This window comes from Lytechinus pictus, chromosome 2 (genome assembly GCF_037042905.1).
Source record: "Lytechinus pictus isolate F3 Inbred chromosome 2, Lp3.0, whole genome shotgun sequence".
Classification (NCBI taxonomy): Eukaryota; Metazoa; Echinodermata; class Echinoidea; order Temnopleuroida; family Toxopneustidae; genus Lytechinus; species Lytechinus pictus.
In genome coordinates this window covers 20,668,040-20,695,445 of record NC_087246.1, presented here as the reverse complement: position 1 = coordinate 20,695,445, position 27,406 = coordinate 20,668,040, and the positions used below count along the sequence as shown (strand labels likewise).

The 27,406-nt window shown below is 36.1% G+C and overlaps 1 protein-coding gene across 1 annotated transcript; it reads left to right on the top strand.

Moving 5' to 3' along the window:
• The first annotated feature begins 1,089 nt into the window (after positions 1 to 1,089).
• LOC129254593 (protein piccolo-like) lies at positions 1,090 to 26,342 on the top strand. The gene is made up of 14 exons (XM_064112596.1): positions 1,090 to 1,740; positions 2,536 to 3,234; positions 3,736 to 3,822; positions 6,247 to 6,400; positions 8,040 to 8,227; positions 9,735 to 9,971; positions 10,482 to 10,657; positions 12,121 to 12,233; positions 14,263 to 14,546; positions 15,242 to 15,970; positions 19,648 to 19,828; positions 20,848 to 20,961; positions 22,852 to 22,915; positions 24,180 to 26,342. Coding segments are annotated over exons 1-14 (3,060 nt in total). The 5' UTR covers positions 1,090 to 1,707; the 3' UTR covers positions 24,181 to 26,342.
• The last annotated feature ends 1,064 nt before the right edge of the window (positions 26,343 to 27,406 follow it).

Genomic DNA, 27,406 nt, shown 5'->3' with positions numbered 1-27,406 from the left:
CATTTAGTGCGCATCCTTCTGGCCTCATGTTATAAAAAAAAATTATCTTAAACTGCATTTCAAATATCCCTGTGACCTTGGAGAAATAACTGCAAATATCTTATATTAAAAAAAAACAACATTGATTTCCATGAATTTTCTTTCTGGTGTTTTACAAGTTGGCAAAATACTTGTGATCAGACTGATGTGAAATCACCTCCTGTGGCCCAGATACAAAAATAGATCTTTTGTTTTGGAACCTTGTGGGGTGTGAAAATGAATTTCCAGCTTGCTATATTATAAATCCATATTTAATGAAATTACTGATCATGTTTTTAGTGCTGTTGAATGTTACCGATGCTTACTATTGGGAGTGAAGGGGATGAAATCGTATACATGTAAGATGGTGCTTTGTCATACTAGTAATCAAATTTATGACACTGTATTAAATAGAAATTAAGAAGATAATGTTTTATTAATTGCAGACTTAATGGTGATCACAAATAATGATGTTAATAAGATAGTCAGTTTGGCCTGATTACATGAGCTTGCATCGGTTTTGAATGCATTTTACAACCAACAAATTACTCCTGAAATATATATAGTTCTGAAATATTATTTCTAATACACCCCCAAAATACATGCATACCAATTTATTTCTGATGACAAAAATCTAATTTTATGGTACAACTGTAGTCTTTGTAGTACAGTATTATACAAAGTGCAGTCTCTACTTTCCTGCAGAAAGGCAAACCAGCCAAGGAGTTGATAGCTTGATTTGAGTCCATTGCGGGTATGAATTTTCTCTCAGTCTTGATTCTTGTCTCTTGGAATAAAACAAAAAAAGATTTTTTTTTATTCACATCCTAATTCAAAGTTGGATTGTCAGTCGATTAATTTCTGTAGCCAGTACGGCCTTTTATTTAAACTTCCCCTATTAAACAAAAACAAGCATTGCCATGAGTAATTAAAAAAATATTCTATCATCCTCCCATCATGACATTCAGTTTTGAAAGTTGTCTGGAAACGAAAGCATATCTTGTAAAAGGGCCCTTCTCATTTCCTTTGATTTATAATCCATATAAAACCTTTTGTCAAATATTTCCTGACAATCACTGAGTGATTGGATTTGATAAGTTTACCATCTTATGGCGCAAACCAATGATCTGTCTCCACACTTTGTCTGGAGCTGGAGTCAAGTTTTCATGCAACCGTCCTTCCAGCTCTCTCAAAACCTCAGCATTTCGATGATTGGATTTCTTCCCATGAAGTTAGTTTTGGTATTGATACAAGCACATTGATGACTACATTCTGAGGATCTGCAGGGCTTTCTAGTCATCCTACCGACGACGTTGTCTTTCTTTGATCCATCTGTCTGCCAGAGGAATCATCTGGGACAAATGTTTCGTTTGAAATGAGCTAGACTTTCAGTGACTTTATTCAAAACCAGAGCTTTCCTTTTACTTTAGAAGTGTAGGAGGCTTTCAGGAGCCATTTTTCTTTTGTGTTAAAGATATGCAGTACATCTACATAGCTTGCTTGTTTGCTCAGTGGAAGTTTGGATCATTCCTTTCCAGAACACTGTTTCCTCTTCAGAAGTACTGAAGGGAAATATTGATGATTATTAAATCTTGTTCTTACCGGCAATCTTAATCAACAAATTGTGCATATTTGAACAGTTAAACTACGATTCTTAATACTTATTTATCTTCAGAATTATCATTCGTTATGTTTTTATCAAAGATTCATGCCTGTATAATGGTAAGTCTATAATGTATGACAGTTGCCTGATACAGTGTATAATACTTCAAGGCTCCATTTAACCATGTTTTAACTGATTATTACTTGATTGAATACTTGACTTATTTTTGCTAAATTAACCATTGATTGACAAAAACACAGAACCAAACAAATTAGAATGTCACCTTTAAAACCTCTCTTACTGTGTGCGTCATTCTGAGGGGCAGGTCCATTGTATGGACCAGAAGTAGTTTTCAGAGACCAATTAGTCTTGCATGGAAAATCAGGAAGAAAAGAAAATGAGTTTGCATGCCTTTGTTCAATCAATCCTTGGCCTCCATGCACTGGCAAATTATGAATGTTTGCTTGATTCAGTTGCTTAGGACTGAATCACCATTGCATTTGCACTGCTGATGTGTTATGTTTATCACACTAAATGTATTATGCTCACTGTAAACTTGCCATTTTGTTTGTAATCGTATTTGAAGTTTTAGTACCATTAAGAAAGATGTTTTGTATTTGTAGATTGATTATTATTTAAAAAAAAAATAAAACAAGAGCCTCCATATATAGCATCAAGATTTTTGCTGTCAAATTTTTCCTTTAAAGAAAGAACTTCAAAGAAGGGCAAAGAAATTTGAAAATTGCCACTGTGTGTTCTACATTAACACATTTTTTTTTTTTTGTAGAGGGTATTCACTTTGACTTTTGTTCTGTTTGTTTATTTTTGTTTTGTTTTAAAAGATTTTATTATGACATGCTTTTTCACGTTTTGCTTCACGCATCACTCATCCATTGCACCAATTACCTTTGCAGGATGAATTTATAACCAAGATCCGCGATACACGGCTTCTTGACGATTACCCCGATGACAATCTAGACCCGCCCACCACTCCAGCGTACAACCCTTGGCCCCTGGATGACGACACCTCTCCCATCATGGCTGACCCTTTGAGCGGCGAGATCTTGGTTACGGACTTACAGAACAAGGACACCACTAAATCCGATGACAATGAAACACTTGACACGACAGATCAAGAAGTGGATGACCCCACTTCATCAGAGGACGATGGCGACATCGATGATGAGGAAGCCGAAGATTTAACAGAGGAGTTTGAGAAGGAGAGAACGAAAGAAGATGTGTCTGCAGATCACCATGGTGACGGAGATGCAAAGAAGGATGATGATGGAGATGAGGCTTTGATCCCTAGGATAGACGATGATATTGATGAAGAACAATCGGTTAAACAAGAAGATGATATACACATAGAGGAGGAAAAGGATGAGCTGGAAGATGATGAAGAGGAGGAGGAAGAAGAAGAGAAGCTTGATGACAAGGCAGAAGATAAGGACGAAAATGATTCCAGTGTAGATACCAAAGACGATGATGTTGATTCAAGAACATGCCCTGTGCAAATAACAGTAGACTCTAGTGAAGAAACCCCTGATAACACTGATAGCACCATGGTTACAGAAGGTGCCACAGTTACAGATGGAAAAACAACGCAATCAGAGGTATGCCACATTCAGTTAAATCAGATGTATGCAAAATGCATATTTATCAAGTATAAAAGCATGTTTCATTGTAAGTATTGGACTTTGCTTGAATTTGTGCTGCAGCACTGAGCACTGTCATAAAACAGAAAGTTGAATATTTTCCTCCGTGCAAATCTGCCGATAAACCACTGCAAGTAATAGGATATGAATGGTACATATCTAGCATTGATTTTGAGGTCTAATCTTTCAGTTAACTTTTTGCATCATTACAGTTGTCTCTTATGTGTAATGATTTTTTTGAAATGTACACACAGCACCCCACAAGTTGAGCACAGATTGCTATATAGGATGCACCATAAATAGCTAGCCAAAAAGAAGAAACAAAACCCACAATAATCTTGTTTAATGTATGCAGAATGATTTTATAGTTTTTGTGTGAGAACATGGTGAATTTTTTTAATGTAGAGTAGAGTGGTGATATTTGTATTTCTAGATGTGTGTAATTTTCACTTCTTTCAGAGCAATGAAGCAGGTAAAGCAGAGAACAAACCACAAGAAAAGAAGAAAGAAAGTGTTCCAGATTTTGAAACATTCCTAGCAGAACTGGTAAGATTCATGACCTGTTTCTTTTATGGGCAATAAACCTTTTTGTCCATCTGATTCCAATTTTTCTCTTTCCTAACTTAACCACTTCACTATGTGCTCAAGCCATGATAATTTAGAACTTTTTCATATGAAATAAGGCAAATAATTTCAAGAAACTATGTAGGGAATGAGACCTACATAGTGCATTGCCCTTGTTCATTTGGAGCACATTTGCATTTTTTGTTATCAGATCAGGGAATTATGATCCGATGTCATGGAGGATATAGCGCACTTTAAAACATTCTATAAACCATTGCCATTGCAGTACTTTGTCATCCACACTTTACAGGTAGCCATTGTTAACACTAATGCAACATAGCAACTGGTTGTTAGTGGGATAGTAACATCAATCCTATTTTTAGAGTGAAGACTATTTTCGAAAAAGGGGGATTAGTCACAGATTAAAGGGAGATTTAGAATGGTGTGATTCATATCCCTGGTTCTATGGCATTCACAAACGGTATTTAGGAAATACTATGAAACCAAATCGAACCAAACTAAAGTGAAGTATGGCGTCTCCTTTACAGACCAAACCGGTACAATGTCAATATGAAATGATGCACATGTGGGGTTTTTTTATATACAATATTCTATTCTTCAGATATAAATTACATTTTTACCTTTGATTTTGTTGTTTGTGTAGTATATGAAGTATTCGGTTTTAGGTTCCTTGGTAATTGACTTATTTGTTTTATATAGTACATTAGTTGTTTTTGTTCCATAAGGGTCTATAAAACTCAAAACAAAACTGTAGGTACATATAATATCTGCATGTAGAATTTAAAGGGGAGGGGGGGGGGGGTATGTTTCCAACTACATTTACATGTACCGGTTTGCATATGATATAAAGTACATATATACCAAGGTGATGTTATCAACAATGATCATGTATACAACCAACTGTGTGTGTTCTATTCGACATGTAACATCCAGGTAATATAAGTTATGCAGCTGTTTACTCTTTAGTTCTGTATTTCAACCAGCCCTGCTGTGCCAACAGCAGGATAAAAACGTCTTTACAGTAGATAGGATTTCCAATTATAGCGTTGTCAAAGTGATCATGTGGGTGTCAGGGGATAGAAACAAAATATTGGGTTGGCTGTCTCTTTTCAAGCTGCACTATCGATTCAGGGATACATACCAGTTGATCTTTAGTGCTTGTTTTGAAATTAATGATCACACCACACTCCTTGTTTTATCTGTGCCTTTGCAGGCATTAGATTTAGACATTTTTGGTGCAAGAAAAACATTCTTTGGAACGCATTTCTACGAATGTACAAATGGGGAAAACTTTCTAAAAAGCACAGAAAATATCCAAGGCTATGAGAGGGCATTGAGGCCACACAATCATTTGATTGTACGGAAGTGTGACGTCATGCATTTTCACTTTTTGCATTTCAGCGTTTTTTATACCATATTTTGGTAGAGCATGTGGAAAACACCCACAACCCAAATATGGTGGGAATCGGTCCGTGGGGCCCCCAAGATGTGACCTCATGAATACATAATTAGCCTCATTGAAGTCAATGTATTATTGGCCTGGTTCAAAAAATTAGGAACCAGGACAATAATGCATTGACTTCAGTGGGTCTAATTATGTAATCATGAGGTCATATCTCAGGCCCCCATGGACCGATTCTCACCAAATTTTAGAAGTGGGGGTTTTCATCATGCTCTACCAGAATATGGTATCAAAAATGCTGAAATACAAAAAAAGTTTTTTGTGATGTCATCACTTCGGTTCTCTATAGTTGGCTAAGTTTCCGTCCATTTGAGGAGCTGGATCCAAGAGAGATGCTACACGTACATGTATATCTCGGCTTTAACATCTTAAGAAATATTAAAATTTTTTGGTGGTATTTGTATACCCACTACATGCATACCTATGCCTTCTTGATACTCCTCATTTTGTGAGATACACTGTGTGTTTATGAATTCAAGAGATAAAAACAATAATTACATGTATATCTAGGAAATGATGATTTATGATAAACCTACATAATGTAAGAACTTTGTTTTCAATGTTGTTGTTCCAGGGTGGAATCAATAGATAAACACTCTATAATTTGTAGGCGTGGAAGTTTTCAGATATGGGGCCTGTTGCATATCATGGTAACTTTATCATCCAAGGCTAACTTCCATGGAATCCTTTGTGTTGATTAGCTGATGAGTATCGCTACCATGGTAGTTTCCAGTTACCATGGACTAAATGCTGTAGTCAATTTCATGCAACAGGGATACCGTCTTGTGGTGTATTTTAGTCCCCAGCATAATTATGCTCCTTGATGATCAGCCTTGCAAATGAGAAAGCTACATGTATGTGAAGTTAATCATGATTTGTGATCAATATAACAACCACTTCACCATATTTTCCTTTTATTCCAGGGGGTAGATCCCAAAGATACTCTTGACATCGAGGCCCAAAAGTCTCGGGCTAGACTGAGTAGAGTTGGTCCCCTGGCCCAGAGAAGGCCTAAGACTAAACGTTCTTCAGGAGGGGATGAAGACGGATCTAAATGGATGTTCGTTGATTCAACAGGTGGGTCTTTATTCAAAGTCAGGGGCAGTGCAAGGATATTTTGATGGGGGGGTTGGGGAAGACAGCCGAAATCAAAGGTTTAATCATTTGTTTTTCTTCAATTGAATTATAGGGCTTTTATAGAGTTGCACTTCCCAGACAACTCTTTTTTATATCCTTGTTTCTTCCTCAATTCCCCCTCCAGCACTGCCCCCCTATTTATAGTGATTTGTTATCTTGTGATTTTAATCAAGACAAACATTATGAATTTTTTTTTTCTTTTTTAGAAACTGAGTGTACAGAACGTACCTTGAAAAAGGGTTGCATCTGTAAAATCTATTTATACAAACTAGAGATGGATGTCATTATGTTGCATCCTGTAGAAATATTTTCTGAATTTTATCCCAAATGAAATTCATTTTTGTCTCGCCTGCAAAGCACAGCAAGACTATAAGCTGCCAGAGGCACTCCACTTGTTAACTTTATTCATGTGTTTTTACTCTTTGGTAATATTTGGGCAATTCCATAAAATGATCAACCTTTTTATATGTCCGTCCCAAATTTTTCTCAAGCTTTACTTCACTTCATAAACTGACCAAGTCATGGTCCTTTGAGTACATTATAGACTGTCAAAAGAACAAGGAATCAGAGACAGAAAATGTCATGAAGGTCTCACATATAGGGGGTCGGACGTACATATTTTATGGTATTGCCCATTTTTTAAAATTGATTTAATATCTTTCACTATACCATCTGTCATCAAAATGTCTACCTTTTGTATCACACATGTAGCATTCTATGTCAAGTTTTGTATATTACAGTCCGACCTCTCTTATCCGGCCTCCCCTTATCCGGATCTCTCTATTATCCGGACGCACATTTGCCGAGATTTTTTTTTTTTTTTTTCAATTCAATCTAGTATGTGAGGAAATGAGATTTCAATCTAAACTCAATCCTATGCGCAAACTCACTTTGATTACATATATTAATTATTTTCCGATATAGTCTACATACAACAACATTATTTTTCATGAAAATCACTGAAAGAATTTAGGCGGGATAATTTTCCAGTAAATCAGGGCGCAGCGCAAACATTTCATCACATTCTCTTTTCGTTTCCCGGGAAAAACAATGCGTGTCTCGCTAGCTAACGCTAGGCCTCAATACGGACAGCGCCATCTATCATGTTTGAGCCTACAGTCAGTATAACAATGGCTGACATTGGGAAGCTGCGATACCCACCGCGATGATCTAATTGTAAAACTTTCATTCTCTTTCGAGGTATGCTCAATCATTTTAGCAGGTAAACTATCCAACAGTTTTGGCCATCGATCGATTTAATTTCCGTAAAAATACCGACTATAATTTGCACTGACACTGCAGTAAATACTGTCTGTACGCCCACTACAATAAATAACGTGTAGCTACCGCCGTTAATGTTGGGCAGGCAGCAGCTGCGTGTATTTAATATTGGGTCTCCCAGATCCGGATAAATCCCTTATCCGGATTGGTGCTGGTCCCAACGTGTCCGGATAAGAGAGGTCGGACTGTACTTGCAAATGCAGCAGAAGAAATAAAATAAATATACTTTTGTTCAAGTGTGATGTCTTTGACATTGCAAATTAACTTGTTTCTTTCATTATCTACTTGTGTTTGACAGAACCTAGACCGCATAGATTAAGTATAGATGAAGAGGAGGATGAGAAGGTAGAGGTAAAGACCCCAGTCAAGGCACCTGCTCCTCTACCGGCCAGTAGACCTGGTGTGAAGAAACCTCCAGGAGGGATAGGACTAGGTCCCATGGTGCTTCCAGGTCTTGGATCAGTTCTCGGGGGTTCCAAGCTTAAAGTAAGCCAATCTTTATTCAACTAGGGTAAAGAATAGCCTATGGGAATTCACATCTGGCATTCAAACTACTATTGTCTATCTGGGAATGATAACTAAAAAGTGAAATTATTCACCATTGGACCATGTTGAGATATAGCAGTAAACAGAAATATACAATGCAAAATAAGTATATAGTACAGCAAGATAATAGCTAGATGCTTCAAGTGTTCTGTGGGTAGATTCTTGTACAACGTAAAGGCCAGAAGGCCCCTTGTACATCGAGGTCTGTAGTTGACGAATAGCTTTTTTAAAGCAGTCTTATGTAACAAATCTGCCAACTGTTGTAACATCTTGCAAACTTCCACTTATTATTTATAGAAGAATCATTATTCCACAACATATGTTGTATGACAAACAGTGCATCCATTCCTTGCCACTTTTATCAAGTTCTATGTAGTTCAAATAGAAATGCATGAATCACATTTCACCTGTCTAATCCATTGATATCAATAGCCACAATGCTACAATGCGCTCTCTTGAGGCAAAATAAGTACTCCAAATGGTCAAGCGCGCTCAAATTTCCTTACTTTTTCTGTTGCGTGTGCGTGTGTGTTTACGTGGAATACTTTACATGACGAAAAACTTCCATTTGAGAACACTATACCCCAGTTTCCCTTCTCATAAATTCTTTTCTCCAAGTACGACAAACCCTAACTGCCCCAAGCAAGCAATTTAAGTATCAAAACACCTGTTTCTTGACGTCGGTCCGAAGATAACACAACAGCCCGGCATATACAGTCACAGCAGGGGGCCACACACGATGGGATGCATGCGCAGCGCTGAGCGCGGTCCCTACAAAACATGCCGTTATTTTTATTCGCTTACTTTCCTTATTTTGAGGTCGATTTTCTTCGTTCGAAATTGAAAATTGACTAAAATTGGATTACTGAATACAATATGCCTTTGAAAACGTGATTACATATCGAATACAATGATTTCATTCCGAAGGTCCTACTACAGGCAGAGAAGTCTTACGTAATAGCACAGCTGTTGTTTATCTTTTCGTCCTTTGCTCAACGCTCATATACTGGCCTGTGGAGGTGAAATTGAGACAGCGGGGATTACCCCTGGATTACCTGGCCAAATGCGGTTGATAAGGGCTTGGAAATGATTTTTGGGAGATCCAAATGGAAAATGGGGTGTAACACCGCAGTTTGCAATCTGAACTGCTGTCTTTCTCCAAACGGGGGTTTGACGTAATGTACGCATCGGCATGGGCCCATATAATGTTAATTGTGTATTTGTACTTTTCTTTTGCTTCAAGTTCATGTATGCGGTAGTGCACAACAAGCTCCATCCAGCTTACGGATATTGATGGTCTTATCTGAGATAAATGGATATCTGACCTAGGTCAAATTGTAATTGATTATAAAAGTATAGATTGCATGTGTTCTTGATACAGATCACATATTGATTAATATCCTGTCAAATTCTCTTCTTTGTCTATTTATCTTGTGGTAAATTCTAGAAAACACCAACCAGTACACCAAATAAGACCTTCCAGAAGTCTATAGAAGAATCCAAAGTGACTGCCTCAAAGTCAGAACCAACGAGAACAACGCCTCTATCATCTCTGAAGAAAACACCTCCCCCTACATCAAAGGCTCCTCCCCCTGCAGCCTCCAAGCCCCACCTCAGCAGACCTAAACCACTGGCTAAGCCACGCCCAGTATCACAGGCCATGCCCACAAAAGAACCTGCTCAGGTATTAAGAAGCATTTACTTAAGGATTTGAAGAAAGTATAGGATTGAAAATGATGTGTGTGCCCTTTATTATATGGCTGAACACCTTACAATATGTCAGAATGAGAGCCTCAAAGTGATAACTGTTAAGTGATGCAGGGAAATGCTAGATCCCTATACTAGGTTAAAAGTATTGTGGAACCAACTGGAGGTTCGAAACTCCCTTCATCTGAAAATAGAACTGTAGGTTGTTCCAGATAAAAATGGTTCAGGATAAACTGATTGTTTTCAATTCAATTTAGTTTATATATTTCCAGTAATAAAGAAGATAATGCATTAACATTTCCAACTTTTGTTAAGGATGTATACTATGATATTTCCGCAAGGACATTGGATATTTGTTTTTATCTTGCTTGATATTATATATGTGATAAAATGTCATATAATGTCCTAGAATGTGAGATTCGGGCTATCATATAGTGCTTGTTCAGATAATCATATGATATACATGTTTGGTTCTGTGAATTTGTAGCCTGCATGGTTAAAGGAACTGAAGTCCAAACCAAAGCCTGAAGTGAAGGAAACGTCGAAAGAGGAAGAGAAACCCAACTCAGATATTCTCCATCCTAAGACGACATCCTCAGAGACCACACCCAAAACACCATCCTGGATGGCAAACAGCAAAACAAAGAAACTGCCTCCCATTCCGTAAGTCTAGTTCTTTATCGGATAACTAGTCTATTCATTGAATTCATTGGTTAGAGTGTGAAAATGATAAATTTATTTGTTGTCCGACATATAGAGGTGTTGTGGCTCAGTGGATAAGTCTCCAGACTTTGAACTGCAAGGTCTAAGGTTCAAATCCCACTGCAGCACTTGCGTCCTTTGGCAAGGCGTTTATTTGCATTTGCCAGTCTTCACCCAGGTGTAGTAAATGGGAACTTAGTAGGAAGGAATTCCTTGAATGCTTGAGCGCACAATCAGGGTAGCCGTGCTAAAGCCGGGGTAATAGTATGCAGCGCTTAGAAACATTTGCATTATTCAAGTGCTATATATAAAGATGCATATTATTATTATTATTATTATGGATTTATTGTTCAGTAACAAAAGTTGGGAATAAGATTGAATAATGGAGGGTCTAGTCTAGAATAAAGTCAAGTTATGGATGTGTAATCCCAAGGATTCTCTGAATGAATATGAATGTTCTATTTGTGATTATATATAGGTCGTGCATAGATGATAAATTATCGGTGATCCAGTTAAATATCACTTCTTTAGCTTATATACACTGTGTCTACTACTAACATATGTTCTAATTCTGAGATTATCTGACAACGTCATGACGGAAGCCACTTTGGCATCTATCAGTTTGGTCCTTTCGTTGTTTGTTCCAACGATCATGTGGTCTTACTGTCTAATGCCCCGATGGTCTAATTTCCATTTCGTCTTCTCACTTTTTTTCTCACTTTCTCAAATGAAATTTGGTTCATAAACAGTTAATCCAACCATATAAAATAAGCGTAAGATCAGTTTATTTCCACTTGGTCTAATGCCAAATCGTTCAATTACCAACTCGTCTACTATCATTTGGTCTACCATTACCGGTAGTTCGTCCACTGTCCACATGGTCTAATTGCCATTTCGTCTAATAACCAGTTGATCCAATAGCCATTTAGTCCATATACTATTTGGTCTAATTGGACTAAGTGTTAATTGGGCAAAATGAATTAAAAGAAAATAGGTTTTAGACCAACTGGTTATGAGATGAAATGGTGTAGACAAACTGGTGATTAGACCAAGTGATTATTGGACCAAATAGCTGTTAGATAAAATGTTGATGGACAGAATGGCATTAGACTAAATGAAGGTAGACCATGTGATGAGCTGGCAATAGACGAATCAACAGTTAACCGTTAGATTAAGTGGATATTAGACAAGACAGTAACTGGGCTAAGTGGAAATTGGACCAAATGGTTAGTAGACAACTGGATAACTGGTCATCAATAAAATAGGTTTATACTATTTGGGATGATGAGATCAAATGAAAAGTAGATAAAGTCTATAGAGATCAATTTAATGTATTTTAGGCATACTCATTTATGTTATCTACAAGTAATAAAATAAGAATTAAGTAAATTTTGTAATTTGGTTTTCATGATTTTGATTCGTAGGTCTTCATCTAGTACACCCAAGCAAGAAGCAGAAACATCAACACCAAATGTACCTCCATGGAAGCAAGAATTAATGAAGAAGAAGAAACCGCCAGCACCCTCACCACCAAGCAGTGAGTCTCGATTGTCCCCTGGGGCATGTTTCACAAAGCTGTTCATAGAGTTACACATGACTTTACAAATGAATAGAACATGGTCTTCGGTTGTAAGTAATAATTTGGCATGTGATGTTCACCGACTGTATAATCAGATGCAAGGATTTTCAGTAGCTTATAACATTCATCTGAAAATCACTGACAAAACGTAACTCCCTTCAGCTATAGTTGCTATATAATTTTCTGAGATTAAAATTCTTGATTTGAACTGTTGTCTCAACTTTGTTAGGGTTCTAGGAAATGCAGTCAAACTGTGTTGAACATAATTTTTTATTCATTTGGCACAAAATATTTTTTTTCCGAAGTCATGTATAAATTGCAAACAGCTTCTTTACTTCTAGAAAATGAATATTACATTGCAGTTGATTCATGCTCATGGGTTAAAGTAATCCAAGGTGATTTCAATGATTTTAATTCACACCCTTATGTAAACTATTACCATTATTGACAGTCTTACTTTAACTGTACTTCCTTGTATAGTGAAGACAGGAGCCTTCAATAAACCTCAAACTATTAAGATTTGAAACATGATCCTATGGTAGGGTTTCATGGCATGTTCAGATAAATTGATATTGTGCAGTCCTGTGTATTCAGCGGTACAGTATTACTTTGGCTCGAATCTGTAAGTGTGAATGAGTTCGCTGGAGGAATTACAAAAACATGCTATTTTGTGGATGCATTCAGATTGTTAAGAGAAAACATTAAGAGAGAACATTTTTCAAATGTACTGTATATATTGCTACTGTAAAAAGTATATTTGAAAATAATTAGAATTGCTTTCCTATCATTTTTCTCTTTTTAATTTCCTATTTCATTGCCTTATAATTATGTTATGAAAGATGAATATTCCACATTGATATTATTTTCTTGAATTTTATTAAATGAATGATTTTTTTTATATAAAGCGAATGAAAATCTAATAAAATCTGATAAAAATATAATAAAATTAAGCTTGTGTATATTTCCCATCATGAAGAAAACTAAGTAATATTATGTACACTTAAATGTATTTTGTAGGAAATGATAAAGCAAATTTATTTAGAAAATATAGAGCAAATTTACCTAATGTAACTCAAACTGTTAATTATTTGATATTTACTATGTTTGGCCTCAGATGTGAAATAATCCACCAGACAATAGAGTTATATTGCAATAGTGAATGAAAGGGAGATGAGATAACAGAATTAAAACCCTTTTTATCCAATTTTTATGGGTGTTTGCCATGTGAAAATTATGGACATTGATAATTGAGAACTCAACCAGCTTTAATACAGGCTGTTTATTCCAGTGAGTGTTACCCAGTCTACATAGTCTATCTTAATCATGTATGAATGCAGCCCTCTCCAATCCTAGGATTCCTAATCACATTTAGTGTCTGAGGAAGTATCGTATTATGGATATAAAGAGCCCTTTCGTTCTCTTCATTATTAATTACTGTCAATTGTTTGGTTCATTAATGGTTATATCCTGTTATGGGAATCTCGGTGGTATTTAGGTAGGTTTCTTAAAGTCGTAGTTCAGAAATGTTGACCCTGTTTACTTCCGTTCATTGTGAGGTCTATTTTACCTACATGTACATTCACAACCGTGGTGAGGTGATATTTGCTTGTGCAACAATTGCTCCTAGAAACCAAGAGTTATATATTTTTTATTTTATTTTTTAAAACTAAATTCACATTCTTTTATTGCGTTTTTTCTTCTCTATGCTTGTTTATGCCTCTTTATTTTTAGGGTATATCCATGAAAACATACTTGACAGGTACAACTCTTGCTCCTTTTTACTAGAATGACTCTTTATTTTATTTTGATATTTTTTTTGTCATGCAACCAATTTGTCCAAGCAATTTCCTCTTTTTTTTTCAAGGAGACTAAAGTATATTGATCTATGTAAGATGAAATGATTTTGAAAGCTCAAAATTAATGTTTTAAACTTTTCTTGTAACAGAGGTTTCCCTTTAATCCTTAATCTTTCTATCTCATTTTTTAGATGTGAACAAGTCACCAGTCAAGTCTCAAAACCTGCCAAAGTCACCTACCAAAACTCCACCTGCTAAAACTCCAGCAAAGCCCCCCGTTGCCAGAAAACCAGGCCTCCCTGTAAAACAAGATGAGAGCGTTGATAAGGGCTCTCCAAAACCATCCAATGAGGTTAGCACCGATAAGGTCTCTGCCAAGCCAACACAGAAGCCTAGTTCAGACAAAAGCTCAGTGCTTAAGAGAGAAGATGAAGGGAGGGACGAGATGGACTCCAAGAAAATCAAACTTTCTCAGGTTTGCATCATTTTCCTGTGTAATTTACAGACCCAAACTGTAGCAGTTATCTTTTGGCTAATTTTGCATGTTTAGTGTCATTCAAATTTCCACTTGTGTTTGTTGCTTTTGCTTCACATTTAAAAACAACACCATGGTCCTGTAATGCAAAGCTTACATGTAGTTGCTGATCATGTGATTAGTTATGATTTATTGTTTCCAATGAAGGGTAAAAAAAAGGTTGCTGATTGGGTGAAAAAACAAATCTAAGGTGACTTTTTTTCAAAAGAATGTTTTGTCTGAGGCGCATGTTGGTCGGTACTTTGACACTTGAAATCATTCTTAAAGAAATATTGGTCTGAGTTGATGAATGTTCAAACTTCCACATAATGAGTTTTTAAATATGCATCAGAAATAACAAAAATGATGGTAGTAGTAGCAGCTATGACAATTATACTAGATTTCACATAGCCTAACACTGCAATAGTTCATCAGAATTCTCCAAGCGTTTTTGCAGTAATTCAGCAGTATTACATTGGCTTTAGGAGAGTAGGTAGATATTACTCGCTCTTCATATCAACAAATGAGTTCTTGGAAGATCCCAGTTCACCTCACCTGGGGTTTTGTGAAGCACAATTTAGAGGAATTATCAGGGCTTATAATGGGTGTATTTGATGATCATTGCATTGCTATTTAGATTTGTTTGTGTGTTTCAGAGTATGGATTCTACACCAGATGAGGAAAAGATGGAAGTGACGCAAGAGGTGACAACAGAAGAAACTCCGAAGCAAAGGCTGGAGGATAGCGAGGAGAAGGATGACTGCCATGGAAAAGATGTCGAGATGAAACCAGAAGAAGAAGAGAAGGAGGAAGAAAAAGAAGAGAAGGAGGAAAAAGAGGAAGAGGTGAAAGTTGCAAACGTTGAAGAAAAGAAAATAATTATTTTAACCAAGGATGAAAATTCTGAAATGGAAGAAAGCAAACCATTAAAACCCAAAGAGCATAAAGAAACCATAGTTACAATGAATGGCAACAGTAAAGATACTGTTAAAGAAAAGCAGGATGAGGAGGAAAATAAGAAGGGAGGGGTAAATGTAGAAAGGAAGAAAGATGAGAAAAATGTCAAGAAACCTGCTGTCATCATTCCAAAACCAAAAACAGATAAACCAAAAATTGAAAAGGAAGATACCAGCCCAGTGAAACCTGCTCTGAAAACAGGCTCTAAAAACGAAGAGCTGAAAGAGGAGAAAATGCCAGAGAAGAAGGTCACCATTGTGACGAAATCCGATAGCAAGGTGGAAGGTACCAAGAAAATAGAACAAAAGAAGGTGACTATCGAGACCAAGACTGAGGATAAGAACAGTGATGACTCGAGCATGCCCAAGTGGAAGCGGGAAGCACGGGAGAGGATGCAGAAGCGAAAGATGTCCGGAGGCAGCATTGTTGTGAGTCTCTGACTATACCTTGGCACGGTGTTCTATGGTTCTTCTATCTACCTTTGCACCTTGACCTCATTCTTTTTCCATACCACCCTGCAATTGTGGAAACTCTCTGTTTCCTTGTGATTGGTTTACCTTTATTGATTGATTCTATGACATGTGCTCTGGTGACAATTGCTCCTTGGGAAAATCAACAATTCTGCAAAATTGGGCCAAATGTAAAACTTTCCTTCAGACCTTACACCAGCTTCTGATCATTATCCTCAAAAATATTTTTGAACCTAAAACGCCAATTATTGTCTTGGGGAAATAAATACTGGAGTAATTGTCAAAGGAGTGAGTGTCACTTCATCCCTTTTATGTTTTTGCCTCCAGACTTGCATGTCTTTGCACTGTGTTGGTTGCTTGTGCTACTGTGCTAGTCTCCGTGTTTCCCTTCTTGATTTTCTGATTATGTCCATTCCTTGTCTTCTCCCCTCTCTCACTCACTCTCTATCTGTTCTTCCCTCTTTCTTCTCTGTCTTCCACTTCTCATGTTCCCTCATATCTCTTTCACTGCCTCTCTCTCTCATTGTGTGTCTAGATAGTTATGTTTGTGACTCTCTGTCATTACTTGATTGATTACATTTCTTCATGTGTCTTCAGCATATTTTCTATGCCCTATCCTATCTTCCAAGTTGATCTTCAGTTGCAATAATCCTGTCTGCGAACTTAGTGTATCGCATTTTCTGTCTATATCATTTCTCTCTCTCCCTCCATCATGTTTTCTAGTGACATCTTTCCCTTCCCAACAGTCATAAGCATAGTGGTATCACAGCCATATTTATATTTGTACCTCATTTGCATCCAGTGGTAGGAAGTCGATGCCTGGGGCATGGGCAAAAATCATCCCCCCCCCCTCTTCAACATGGGGATGGTGGAGCAATGGCTGGACTTGTGCTTCTGTCAACTGGTGATACATATTGTCTTTGGTTGCTCATGTTCACTGGAATCTGTTGATGGGAGTGTGTTGGGGGGATGCTAGAGAACCCTTAATATATTTTCATTAACCTTGTATGTTTGTAAAGTAATTGCATTGTATTTTTCGATATCATCCTATTTCAAATGGCAGATTTATGACAGAATTATTCAAATTTACTCTTTTTCTTATTACTCACTTGCTTTACTCACCCACAATTTGCAGGGATAATGCACTGTATTACATGTAATAAAGCAGATCCAGCAAATATTTTGGTTTGCTTTTGTCTGTGCTATACCGTTAAAACTTTCAAAGTTACAAACATGTACTTTTAAAATAATTTGCTGATTTGCCTTTTTGCACCCCCTGAAAGTGGTACCCCCTCATGCCCCTCTTCGATTTACCACTGTTTGCATGTGAGATCTTTTTTTTCTTCGCATTTTGCTTACATTTGTCATGCATCCCCCCCCTAATTCTTTGTTTTTCGCACTGAGGCTAATGAAGATTAGTGTAGAAATGTGATGTCACAGTCTTTTATACCCATGGCAACTCGGTCTGGACTGTTAAAAAAAGTGTCTCAGATGAGTTACTTACAATCGGTACTAATGCACTACTACATACCTTGTGCAAGGATTACTTTTTTGGAACTGCCACTGTGCTGTAAAAGATAGTGACATTATCACCTCGGCACTCTTTTCTGCTCAAAACATGTAATGCATGCAATGTTCAATTCTCTTAATTTGTAATAAACCTTGCTCTTTGCCTGAGAAACTTTCCACTTTTCCTTTAAAATAACCTGGTGTGCCTGCTTTGCCTCCTCGGTTCATTTGTTGTCCATTCGTCTGTAAATCCTCTTTGCATGTTGATGTTTACACAGCTCAGAGTAGGTTTCTATACTATCAGTGCTTTTTACATCAGTCATGTACCATGCCACCAGCTTTATATGTTGATTGTACAGTATCAGACTTACTTTTACTCCCTCTAAAACTTGTTTTCTTTGACTCACTTTGACATTCTACTGTGTGCCAAGAGTGAGATATCACCATTTCAAGTGTGTGGATTTTCAAGCTAATGTCTATACATTTCCCCCGCCCTTTTTCTTGGTCATCCACAAGTTTGTCAAACTTCTGCACATCATGTGTTGTGTATGGGGTATGTCTTTTTCTACTCTTGTTGGTTATTTTCCTGGTATTTCTTCAATATTCTGTGGATTGCACATCAATATCATCTCACTCCCTCCAGATGGCTCTCTGTTGTTTTACATGATATAAATCGCATAATCACATGTCTGTTGAAATAGTGCACCTACATGTTTGTTATAGTAAATTACTCTTTTCTTTTCCCCCATTTACTATTCATTTTCTTTGTTCTGCACTGGGCATTTGGTTTCTTACCATTCTGTCTCCATCTTCTGGTAAAGGTTTAATCATCTTTTTTTAATTTGCATTTTGCTCTCATATGTACTGTTGTTGTACGCAAAAAAAATGGTAGTGATGTTGGTTTACAACAAAAGCTATTATTTTTGTCGCTTTCAGTTTCAAAATGTTGAATAAGCTTGCACTTTTGGAAAATATATCCAGAACTGGCTAGCATTCTTTAGCCCACTCTTCCAATCCTGAATATTAAGTTTGAATGAATAAAACTATTGTTTAGAGTGTACAGAAAATCAAGCAATGCTAGCTAGTACTGTAACATCAACAACTTCATTTCTATGCTGTATGATACAGACTGTATGCCATAAACATTTTCATTAGCACATGCAAGATTAAAGTTGTGTTGAGTAGTTTTATTTTGTTCTTGATAGTTTTTCTTTTGCTCCAAATCAGGTGATAGTTTGCTTTCCAAATGTTCTGTTATTTCTTACAATGAAATTACATTGAGTTGAAAATCAAAAGCTAAATTTTGCTTGAAGCTATTGCAAATCATTGTTGAAATTTTTGCTTTTATTTGATTTGAAGTCAATTTTATTTACCAATGCACAGTAGTGCTTTATGATACATTTGATGTTGCCTGTGAGTTTCAGTATATAGTTTGCATTTCATTGTTGTGGTAAAGATCTGATTTCTTTTATGACCATGAGAGTTTTATTCTGTTGCTGAATAATATTATTTTATTTGTTAGGTTGAATTTGTCCTTTCTGATATGTTTTAATTTGAAAATACAAAGGATATTGATTATTAAAAAATTAAATTGTTGTATTGCTCTTAATTCAAGAACACAATATTCAAAGATAAATATGAAATGACAATGACAAAAAATGATGGAACTTATCAGTGAAATATTCCATGGTGCTCATTTTATACAGCACGACAAGTATGCAAAGATTATAGGATCAGCACAATTTATTCACATTATTTTGCCAACGAATACAGTGAAATGTGTCTAAGATGTTCAGGAAAATTAAGTATCACAACTGGTTTGTACTGTGCTTTGCCTAAAAAAAATCATCTTGTGGAAAATTCTTCTTTACAGTAAATAACTGAGGAAACAATTTCTTATTTGAAACATGGAGATGAATATTCATTTACACATTTTGAAATGTTTATTCTTGATTTATTTGGCTTTTTTTTTTTTGGGGGGGGGGCATGTAGTGTGAATGAATTTTATAATTAATTAAGGCTTATGGAGAATTTTCAAATTTCATTCAACAATATGTCTCATTCATTTATGAGTATAGAAAAGTGCATTGTTCTTATTGTGGCATTTAATCTTTGACCCTTTGTAGCCCATGAGGTCACCCAAAGAAACAATAGAGACCACGAACAACAACACTCCACAATGGAAGAAAGACCTGGTAGAAAAGAGGAAACTATATCCTAGGATGCCCTCTCTAGACAGCGAAGAAAAGGGGACTGTAGAGTCACAGAAATCAGAGAAGGTGCTCAAGAGACACACAATAGCAGCAGGTAAGTTGATAAAAAATATATTAAAAGATTATTATTATTGATGACAAATTCTTCCTTGAATGTACACAGGATCTGTACCTTGGTTATTAACTAATCTTCCAGTGGGCCCTGCAGTTTTGGAAGAAGGAAAATGTCCCATTTGTAAAAGGTATTTGGGATTACTCAGTCTGGGATGGAATCCACGACCTACAAATCATGAGGCGATCATACTACCACTCCTCTACCATTGTTATGTGTCTCTGACCATACCTTGGCCTGTTGTCAGTGGTACTATTCTTTAATTATTATACAGTGCATCCCACTAAAAAGGAAACCCGCTTTCAGAGATAAATTTCACATTTATTAAATATGTACTCATAATAAATTGGGCTCGTCTGGTAAGAGTGAAATATCTTCTTTGAGATAAAAAATCAAAGCAAAGTGTTCGTGCATAGCACAATAAAAACAAATATTTATGCATATCAGAGACCTTTTGCACAGAAACTCAAGTGTAAGTCTTAATACACTCTCCTTAAGAGGTCAGTGGCAGAAACTTAACAATGAATGCAAATGAAATGTGATCTAATCGTTGAATAATCACAGTCGTCTTATCGCTTTCCTATCTTGTCTAATTTCTGTGCAACCTGATTTTGACCTCAAAATGTCAAACTCTTATTACTCATGAATTGGTTAAGTGTTCATGTCACATAAGGTATCAAAATATATAGGAATAACCAAATTTTATAATGTAACTGAGTTATCATAATTGATATTAGTTTGAATAAAAAGAGACCAGTGAATCCTGTTTCCTTTTTTCTGGGAGGCTCCAAATATAATTGTACATCATTACTTTTTTAGACTAAATGTCACAAATAATATCTGTAATAACTTTTGTATAATCTATGAATAAACAAAATCCATTTCATAGAGGGATTGATTCATTCATTCATTTCCTAATATATCATTATATCAATTTGTGAACGTTAAGGTATTTTTCTTCCATTATTTGTATGGACTTTTATTTGGTTGATATATTGCAGATGTTCCAAATATCAGTGTGCCAGTAGGTCATAAAACAGGCACTCCAACATGGAAACAAGAACTTGAAAAGAGGAATGCTCGTCTGGCCAAACATCTCGCAACCAAGGATGCAGGTAATTATTTCTCCCATCCCCGCCATCGCTTAATCTACCCCCAATACACCCCAGCCAAATGTTTCTGAGAAAGCCAATAAATTCAATTTCCACCCAAATTGTTGCCCTCCTTGTCTGTGCGCCCAATATCTCTTTATAGTTGAAGAAAATATGCCCCTTATTAAAATCTATGAATAGTCAGGTCTGTTAATCTCATGCTTCGCAAGTATCTTCAGGCAAATAAACTACATGTTGGGCTATGTAATCACATAACCCAACCATTCAAGAAAACAGACCCCTTCATGCTGAAAAATTGCACTATGTGAATAAGGTATCCCCCAATGGTGTAATGTAAGCTGTTTGAAGGGAGGGGGCACTTTAAATTCTCATCCTATCTTAATGTTGAAGGCACACTGATAGTCTATTGGGAGTCATAGGTTGCACATCTAATGCTGCACTCTGTATTATCGAAGGCAATGCCAGAGCTACCAACTATTAAGAAAAAAGTAATTTTTATGATTTTCATGTCAAATTACGCGATTATGTGTTAGACCTTAATTATTATGCTTTTGCGGTAGAGTAGGTATGTACACATTTAATACACAGTAATACATTGTGCAGTGGCAACATTTACTTGCCTGACTAGACAAGCTAGTGCTCACAAAAGTAATGCAGCACTCTGGATTAATATTCCTGTCAACCAACCTGTAGAGTTGGCAAGTTGGCAAAACTTGCCATGCATGCACATTGTGCATCTGTTCTATATATTTATATTACCTCTTCTAAGAAATTCAAAATACTGTAGTATGTATGAAATTATGACTTTTATCTCAGAATTATGACTTTTTACTTTAAAAGGTTGGTAGCTCTGCAATACTTGCATTTTTCTTGTTTCTAGTCTTATGTCACTTGCATACCTTTCTCCTAATAACTTTATTTTTCCATGTGTTGTTAAAAAAGCATTTTGCTCCGAGTTATGGACTGAAAAATCCGCATATAAACAAAGCATTTCAACTTTTCTAAAAAGCAGCTTCATCAAGTCATGTACAGAAAACACTGTTGATGAATTACTTTAGTAGTTATATGTTTATCTTTTAATTACTGATAGTTTTGTTGGATACTGAAAGAAAAATATAGCTATGTTTAACATACATGTAGTGTAACTACTTATGATGCAGAAAACCAACTGTTGTCTTATTTGTGTAAGTAGACTCTTAAATAACATAATGTGAATGATTCTCTCTTGTTTCTTTCTTAATCTCCAACTTGTCTTCTCTTCTCGATTGTTTCTATCGGTTGAAGAAACTAAATGATTCTGTGCATCCTGCGAAAGCTAATTACCTTTGCTCTTTTCAAACTTTTCTTCCTTTGCCCTTCACAACCAACCCTCTGTACACCCAACAACCATCATTGTTTGTTTTGTTCATATTCATTTCATTGTTTATTTGTGCTTTTATGTATTTTTATGTTTTTTTACGTATTTATGAATCTTTTGATTTGGAAATCATTTTTATTTACCAAACCATTACTATTGTTTACATCATTCATACTTTGTTCATGTACTCATTCTCATTTCCCATGCTGTATTTTTGTATGTTATATATCATTTCCAACGCAAAACCTGTACCACTAATCCATCTTTATCTGTGTTGATGATACTTAACCTATGTCACATTCCTGTCATTAATAACACATCTTCCATCATGACGTCATTCATTCCATCTGTTTGCAAAATAATTTTCTGTTTAACACCACACATCTGTTTCTGACCACGCCCGTTCCTTGCACCCCTAATCTGCCTTCCATTACCCTCATGCATGGACCACACCCCCTCCTATGCACCTCTCACCCACCTCCGCCACCATTCACCCTTATCCCCAACCATCTGCACCACATAACCTCCCTCGTTAGGTCCAGGGATCAAGACTCCTATTGATGGTGTAAATCAGCAGCCAGTTCCTGAGCTCTCTAAATGGTATAAAAACTTTTTATTTAAAGACCCAGACCGGAGCTAGAAGAAAAGTTGAGAAATGGGAAAAATATAAGCTACATAGTACAGCAATGTAAGTTTTATGCATATTCACCACTTGAAAGCTGAGTATTTTGCATAAGAAAAACTCATATTCACAGGTTTCAGCAATAATAGTAGGCTTTATTATGCTTTCACTGGCCTCAAGACCTGTGACGTCATGTTGGGCTAGAAGCATTGTGTTTACATAGGTTTGTACACAAAAACTGGATGAGTTTTCTGCTTTTCAGAATATGAATTTGATTTTTTTATTTCAGTTTGCAGAAGAATATGGCAATTAAAATGATTCCAAGCTCAAATGGATGGAAACCTACAACTCTTCACTTTTGTAATTTGTTTGCTTGGCTTTTATTGGGCCTAACTTGCTATGTCAGGAAAAGTTGTTACACATAATCTGAATGCAGATAGAATTGGAAACCTGCGTCAAAAAAGCCGGAAATGAAATGGCAAAAAGTAGTCTAAAGCTGTAGATTTCATCAATTCACGCTAGCAGGAAGAGATACTTATGATACATCTATGTGATATAGGTGAAGAATATAAAATGCGTAATCTGAAAAACAGTATAATCACCTAGTTTTCTGTGTACAAACCTATGAAATCACTACGCTTCTAACACAACATGATGTCACTGGTTTTGAGGCCGGTGAGAAACACAAGAAAGCCTATTTTCAAAGCCCAATAATTGGAGCAATTCTTAAGCAAAATGCTCACCTGGTAAGCGGTGAAAATACATAGAGCTTGCATTTCTTTATTACGTAGTTCATAAACTTTTGATCGGTAGATGATTTGTCAATTTCACTTTTTGGTCCTATCTTGGTCTTTAAGAAAAATATAAGGTGTATCATAGAAAAGGCCTTCTGTGCATCATAAAAAAATATGTGTACTGTAATATCAAATCTGTGATGGTAAGCTATTGGACACTTGTAAGCAACCAGGAAGAGATAAAAAAGAATATTGAAATACTCTGTACATGTTTACTTCTTAAAATTGACCATATCAAGTGTTTTAGGGCCAAATTTCCTGTCTCATTTCATTTTTCCCCTATTAGAAAAAGAAGTGGGTGACCTTATGCCTCACAATTTTAAAGAATGTTGTTTCATTTGATTCATACTATAAATACAATAAACCATGAGAAAAGAATAACAAATTCCCATGTTACTTTTCACTCTTCCATCTTCATTCCCATCTCTTTCCCTCTTCCTGTTGACAGAGCGAGACAAGGATTAGTACAAAGCTTCTTATACAGGGATTCAGGAAGAAGTCTTACACAAGAAGAGGAAGTATGAAAGATCACCCCCACACAGGAATAATGGTTTGATCCAGTTAATGTAGCGAAGTGTTAGTGTGGCATGATCCAAGTGTAAGGTTGGGGTGTGTGGTCAAGGGAAATTGTTCATCGCTCTTAGAATATATTTTTATAATCATTGTTAATAGCCGAGTTGATTGCAGTGAGCTGCTTCAGGAGTTCCATTTGAAAGACAAATATTTCAAGGAGTTGCAATCAATTTTAAGGAAATGAAATTGATTTTGATAAATAGAATTTTAAGAGTGATGAACACCATCCCAGATGTAATGAAAGAAATAATATGGGAACCAAAAACTGTGCTGTTAACCTAGCTTTGTTAATGAAATCTCTATCGCTTCATTCCTTTATTTATTCCTCACATCTTATGGACAGCTTCTTGATGTATATGTCATTAAGAGAGAAACTATTATCATAAGAAATATTGGAGGGACCAAAACAGTCCATATAAGAACAATCTATCAGAAAAAATATTTATGATTAATTTAGTGTGATTACTGTGAATCAACAGGAAAATTATGAAACCTTGAGAAAAGAGACAAAGTGCACCATTGATATCTTAATGTGATAGTACACTGTTTTATCAAGGGTTAAGTGTGAAATGCAACCAGATTACCGGGTATTATTATTTTTTTTTACCCTTATGTGGGAATGCAGTGTGGTTTGGCAGAAAATCATTAGGTTTGTCTCGGTGTGTAGCTTTCAGTGTTTTATTTGTTCGGGGAAAAATGAGCATTTTGTGATTATGCAGGATGCATGTTAACAGTTTGATGTGATTATCATCTGCAATGGATAACTCGTTGCTTACTGGTACCAGATGGTCGTTGAACAAAGCCTCTGGGAATTGCGGAGTTCAGTAGTCAACAAGCTAACCCATTGCCTAGTGAAACCAGATGATGCCTGTACTAAGCCAATTGGAATTGTCGACTTCAGAAGTGAACTGGTTTAGTTCTGAGCTCTTCTATTCCTGCGATGTATTACAGAGAAATGGTTGCATAAACAATGCATTGCCGACAGAGGATATCCAGGGGTGCAGGAGGTATCCCATTTACCTTGTACATGTCACTGTATGACCTTGTATTGTTGTGTATATTGTGCTAGAGATTATATTAATTTCAAATGTGATTCTTCTCATGGTCCTCCAGGGATTAGGTCAGGGTCAGATATGTACAAAATGTGTATAGATATATTATGCATCAAGCCATTTACATGCAGAAGTCCATCTCCAGTTGAAAAGAAATGAAATTTGCCTGTTCAAATTTTTAAAGATAATTATGTTCTCATCTATACAAAATTCATTTCTTTTCTTATGTTTCAATGTAAGAAGTGAAGAAAGACAAAACAAAAATATGTCGAGGTATCATATTTCTGAAGTCAATTTTCTAAATAATGGGTATTTAACCTTTTGTATTTCTATATTGTAACTTTTTTCATACTGGACAGGACCACGCCCCTGATATATAGGATCCCTGATTACATTTTTTTTTTTTTTTTGAGGAAGAGTCAGATTGTTAGGTCCAATATGGCGTTTTCTGTATTAGGTTATTGTATTAACTATTTCAATATTCTTCATTTATGGTGTTTTGGGTGTATTTGCCATTTCTTCGCTCTGCTGCCAGTGTTTTTTTTTTTCCTCAAGTTAGATGTAAAAACTCCTGCCATTGACCAACGGAAAACTGAGCTGTATTTTTACCGTGTTGAAAGGATATTAAACAGCACTTTTTAAGAAAAATACCACTGCCTTATATTCAAGATAAGGGGCTGAACACGACAATTTAATTTTTCAAATTTTTTTTATTAAAAATTGTTTGGTATGTCACTTGCTTCTTTTTACCATTGATTGTCAGCAACACTGTTTGCATTTTTCTTGTTAATCTTGTTCTCTCATTTGTCACTCTTCTTATATTGTCAAATTTGCCTATTACTTTTATAAATTGCAAACTATGCCAGAAGCATGGCCCCACATGTTCATGTAGATACACAGCACTAAATGAATTACTGCCAGTTTATATCTGAATATTGCAAGGCGTGTAGAAAGAAATGTATCATCTAGTATACTGGGTATATATACATGTAAAAAGGCATCAGAACTTCAGTGTCTTCTGGGGGGAAAAACACAAGATTAGTAGTGACATCAAAGATTATATCTCTATTGATTGCATCTTATTAGCATTTACAGGGGGAGTGAACTGTTTGTAGTCTCTCATCGACTGTGTGTTATGAATACATAGTCTTAAAATATTACGTTTTCAGATATCTACTAATACTACAGAGAATAAATTGACCTATAATTGTATTTGTGTAGAGAAACTAAAATGTTTTGAAAGGAAAAGTAATTGTTTTGCTACTTGGTAACATAATTATTGCAGAATAAATGTATTGAGTAGTTCATTAGCATGTCATCATTCAAGTGGGTCTATATTGCTAGACTACACAAGCATTATGGGTCAGGAAATGTTCCCAGGATGAGTAGTTGAGGGCTCAAGATGGCGCTATTAGTTTATTTCTGCTTTAAATGGAACATTGGTCATGTTTCTTGGACCATGCATCACTGAATGCCATTATTTTGAAATATTGTGCAAAAATCATATGAACACTGGATCAAAGTAAATTCATGAGTACAGCTCAATATTATACAGATATTGCCTACCTAGAGTTTGAATATAACATTTCCTCTCCCCGACGGAGTTATATTTTTCCCAAGGGATTATATTTTGCCCGTCGCGCAGCGCTGAGGGAAAATATTCTCCTGAGGGAAAAATATAGCTTCGGAGGGGAGTTGAAATGTTATTTATTAAAACGATAGACCAGGCAATATCTGTTATATTATATAGTCTATATGGATTCGCCATCAGAGATTGCCTTCATCATCTGGCCCCAACCCGAAATTCTTGATACAGCTCTGATTCGTCTATGTTCTAATAGAAAAAAATTTGGAAAATACATCAAGCGCGTTCTTCATGCAATCGACGCATTAACACTAGCGCGTACATCAAATAAACTACATGATTACGCAACTTGTAAGCAGCGAGTGACGTCACCTTAGTGAATATAACGCCGCAATTGAAAATACAACGCAGTTATATTCACTGAGGTGACGTCAAAACCTCAAATATACCAAATGCGATCCTCGC

Bases quoted from the DNA above. Each gene is read 5' to 3' on its own strand.
- LOC129254593 (XM_064112596.1), top strand. From the start codon at position 1,708: ATGTTTTTATCAAAGATTCATGCCTGTATAATG. The intron at 12,234-14,262 runs GTGAGTCTCGAT...CTCATTTTTTAG, and splicing joins AGCACCCTCACCACCAAGCA to ATGTGAACAAGTCACCAGTC. The intron at 19,829-20,847 runs GTAAGTTGATAA...GATATATTGCAG, and splicing joins GAGACACACAATAGCAGCAG to ATGTTCCAAATATCAGTGTG.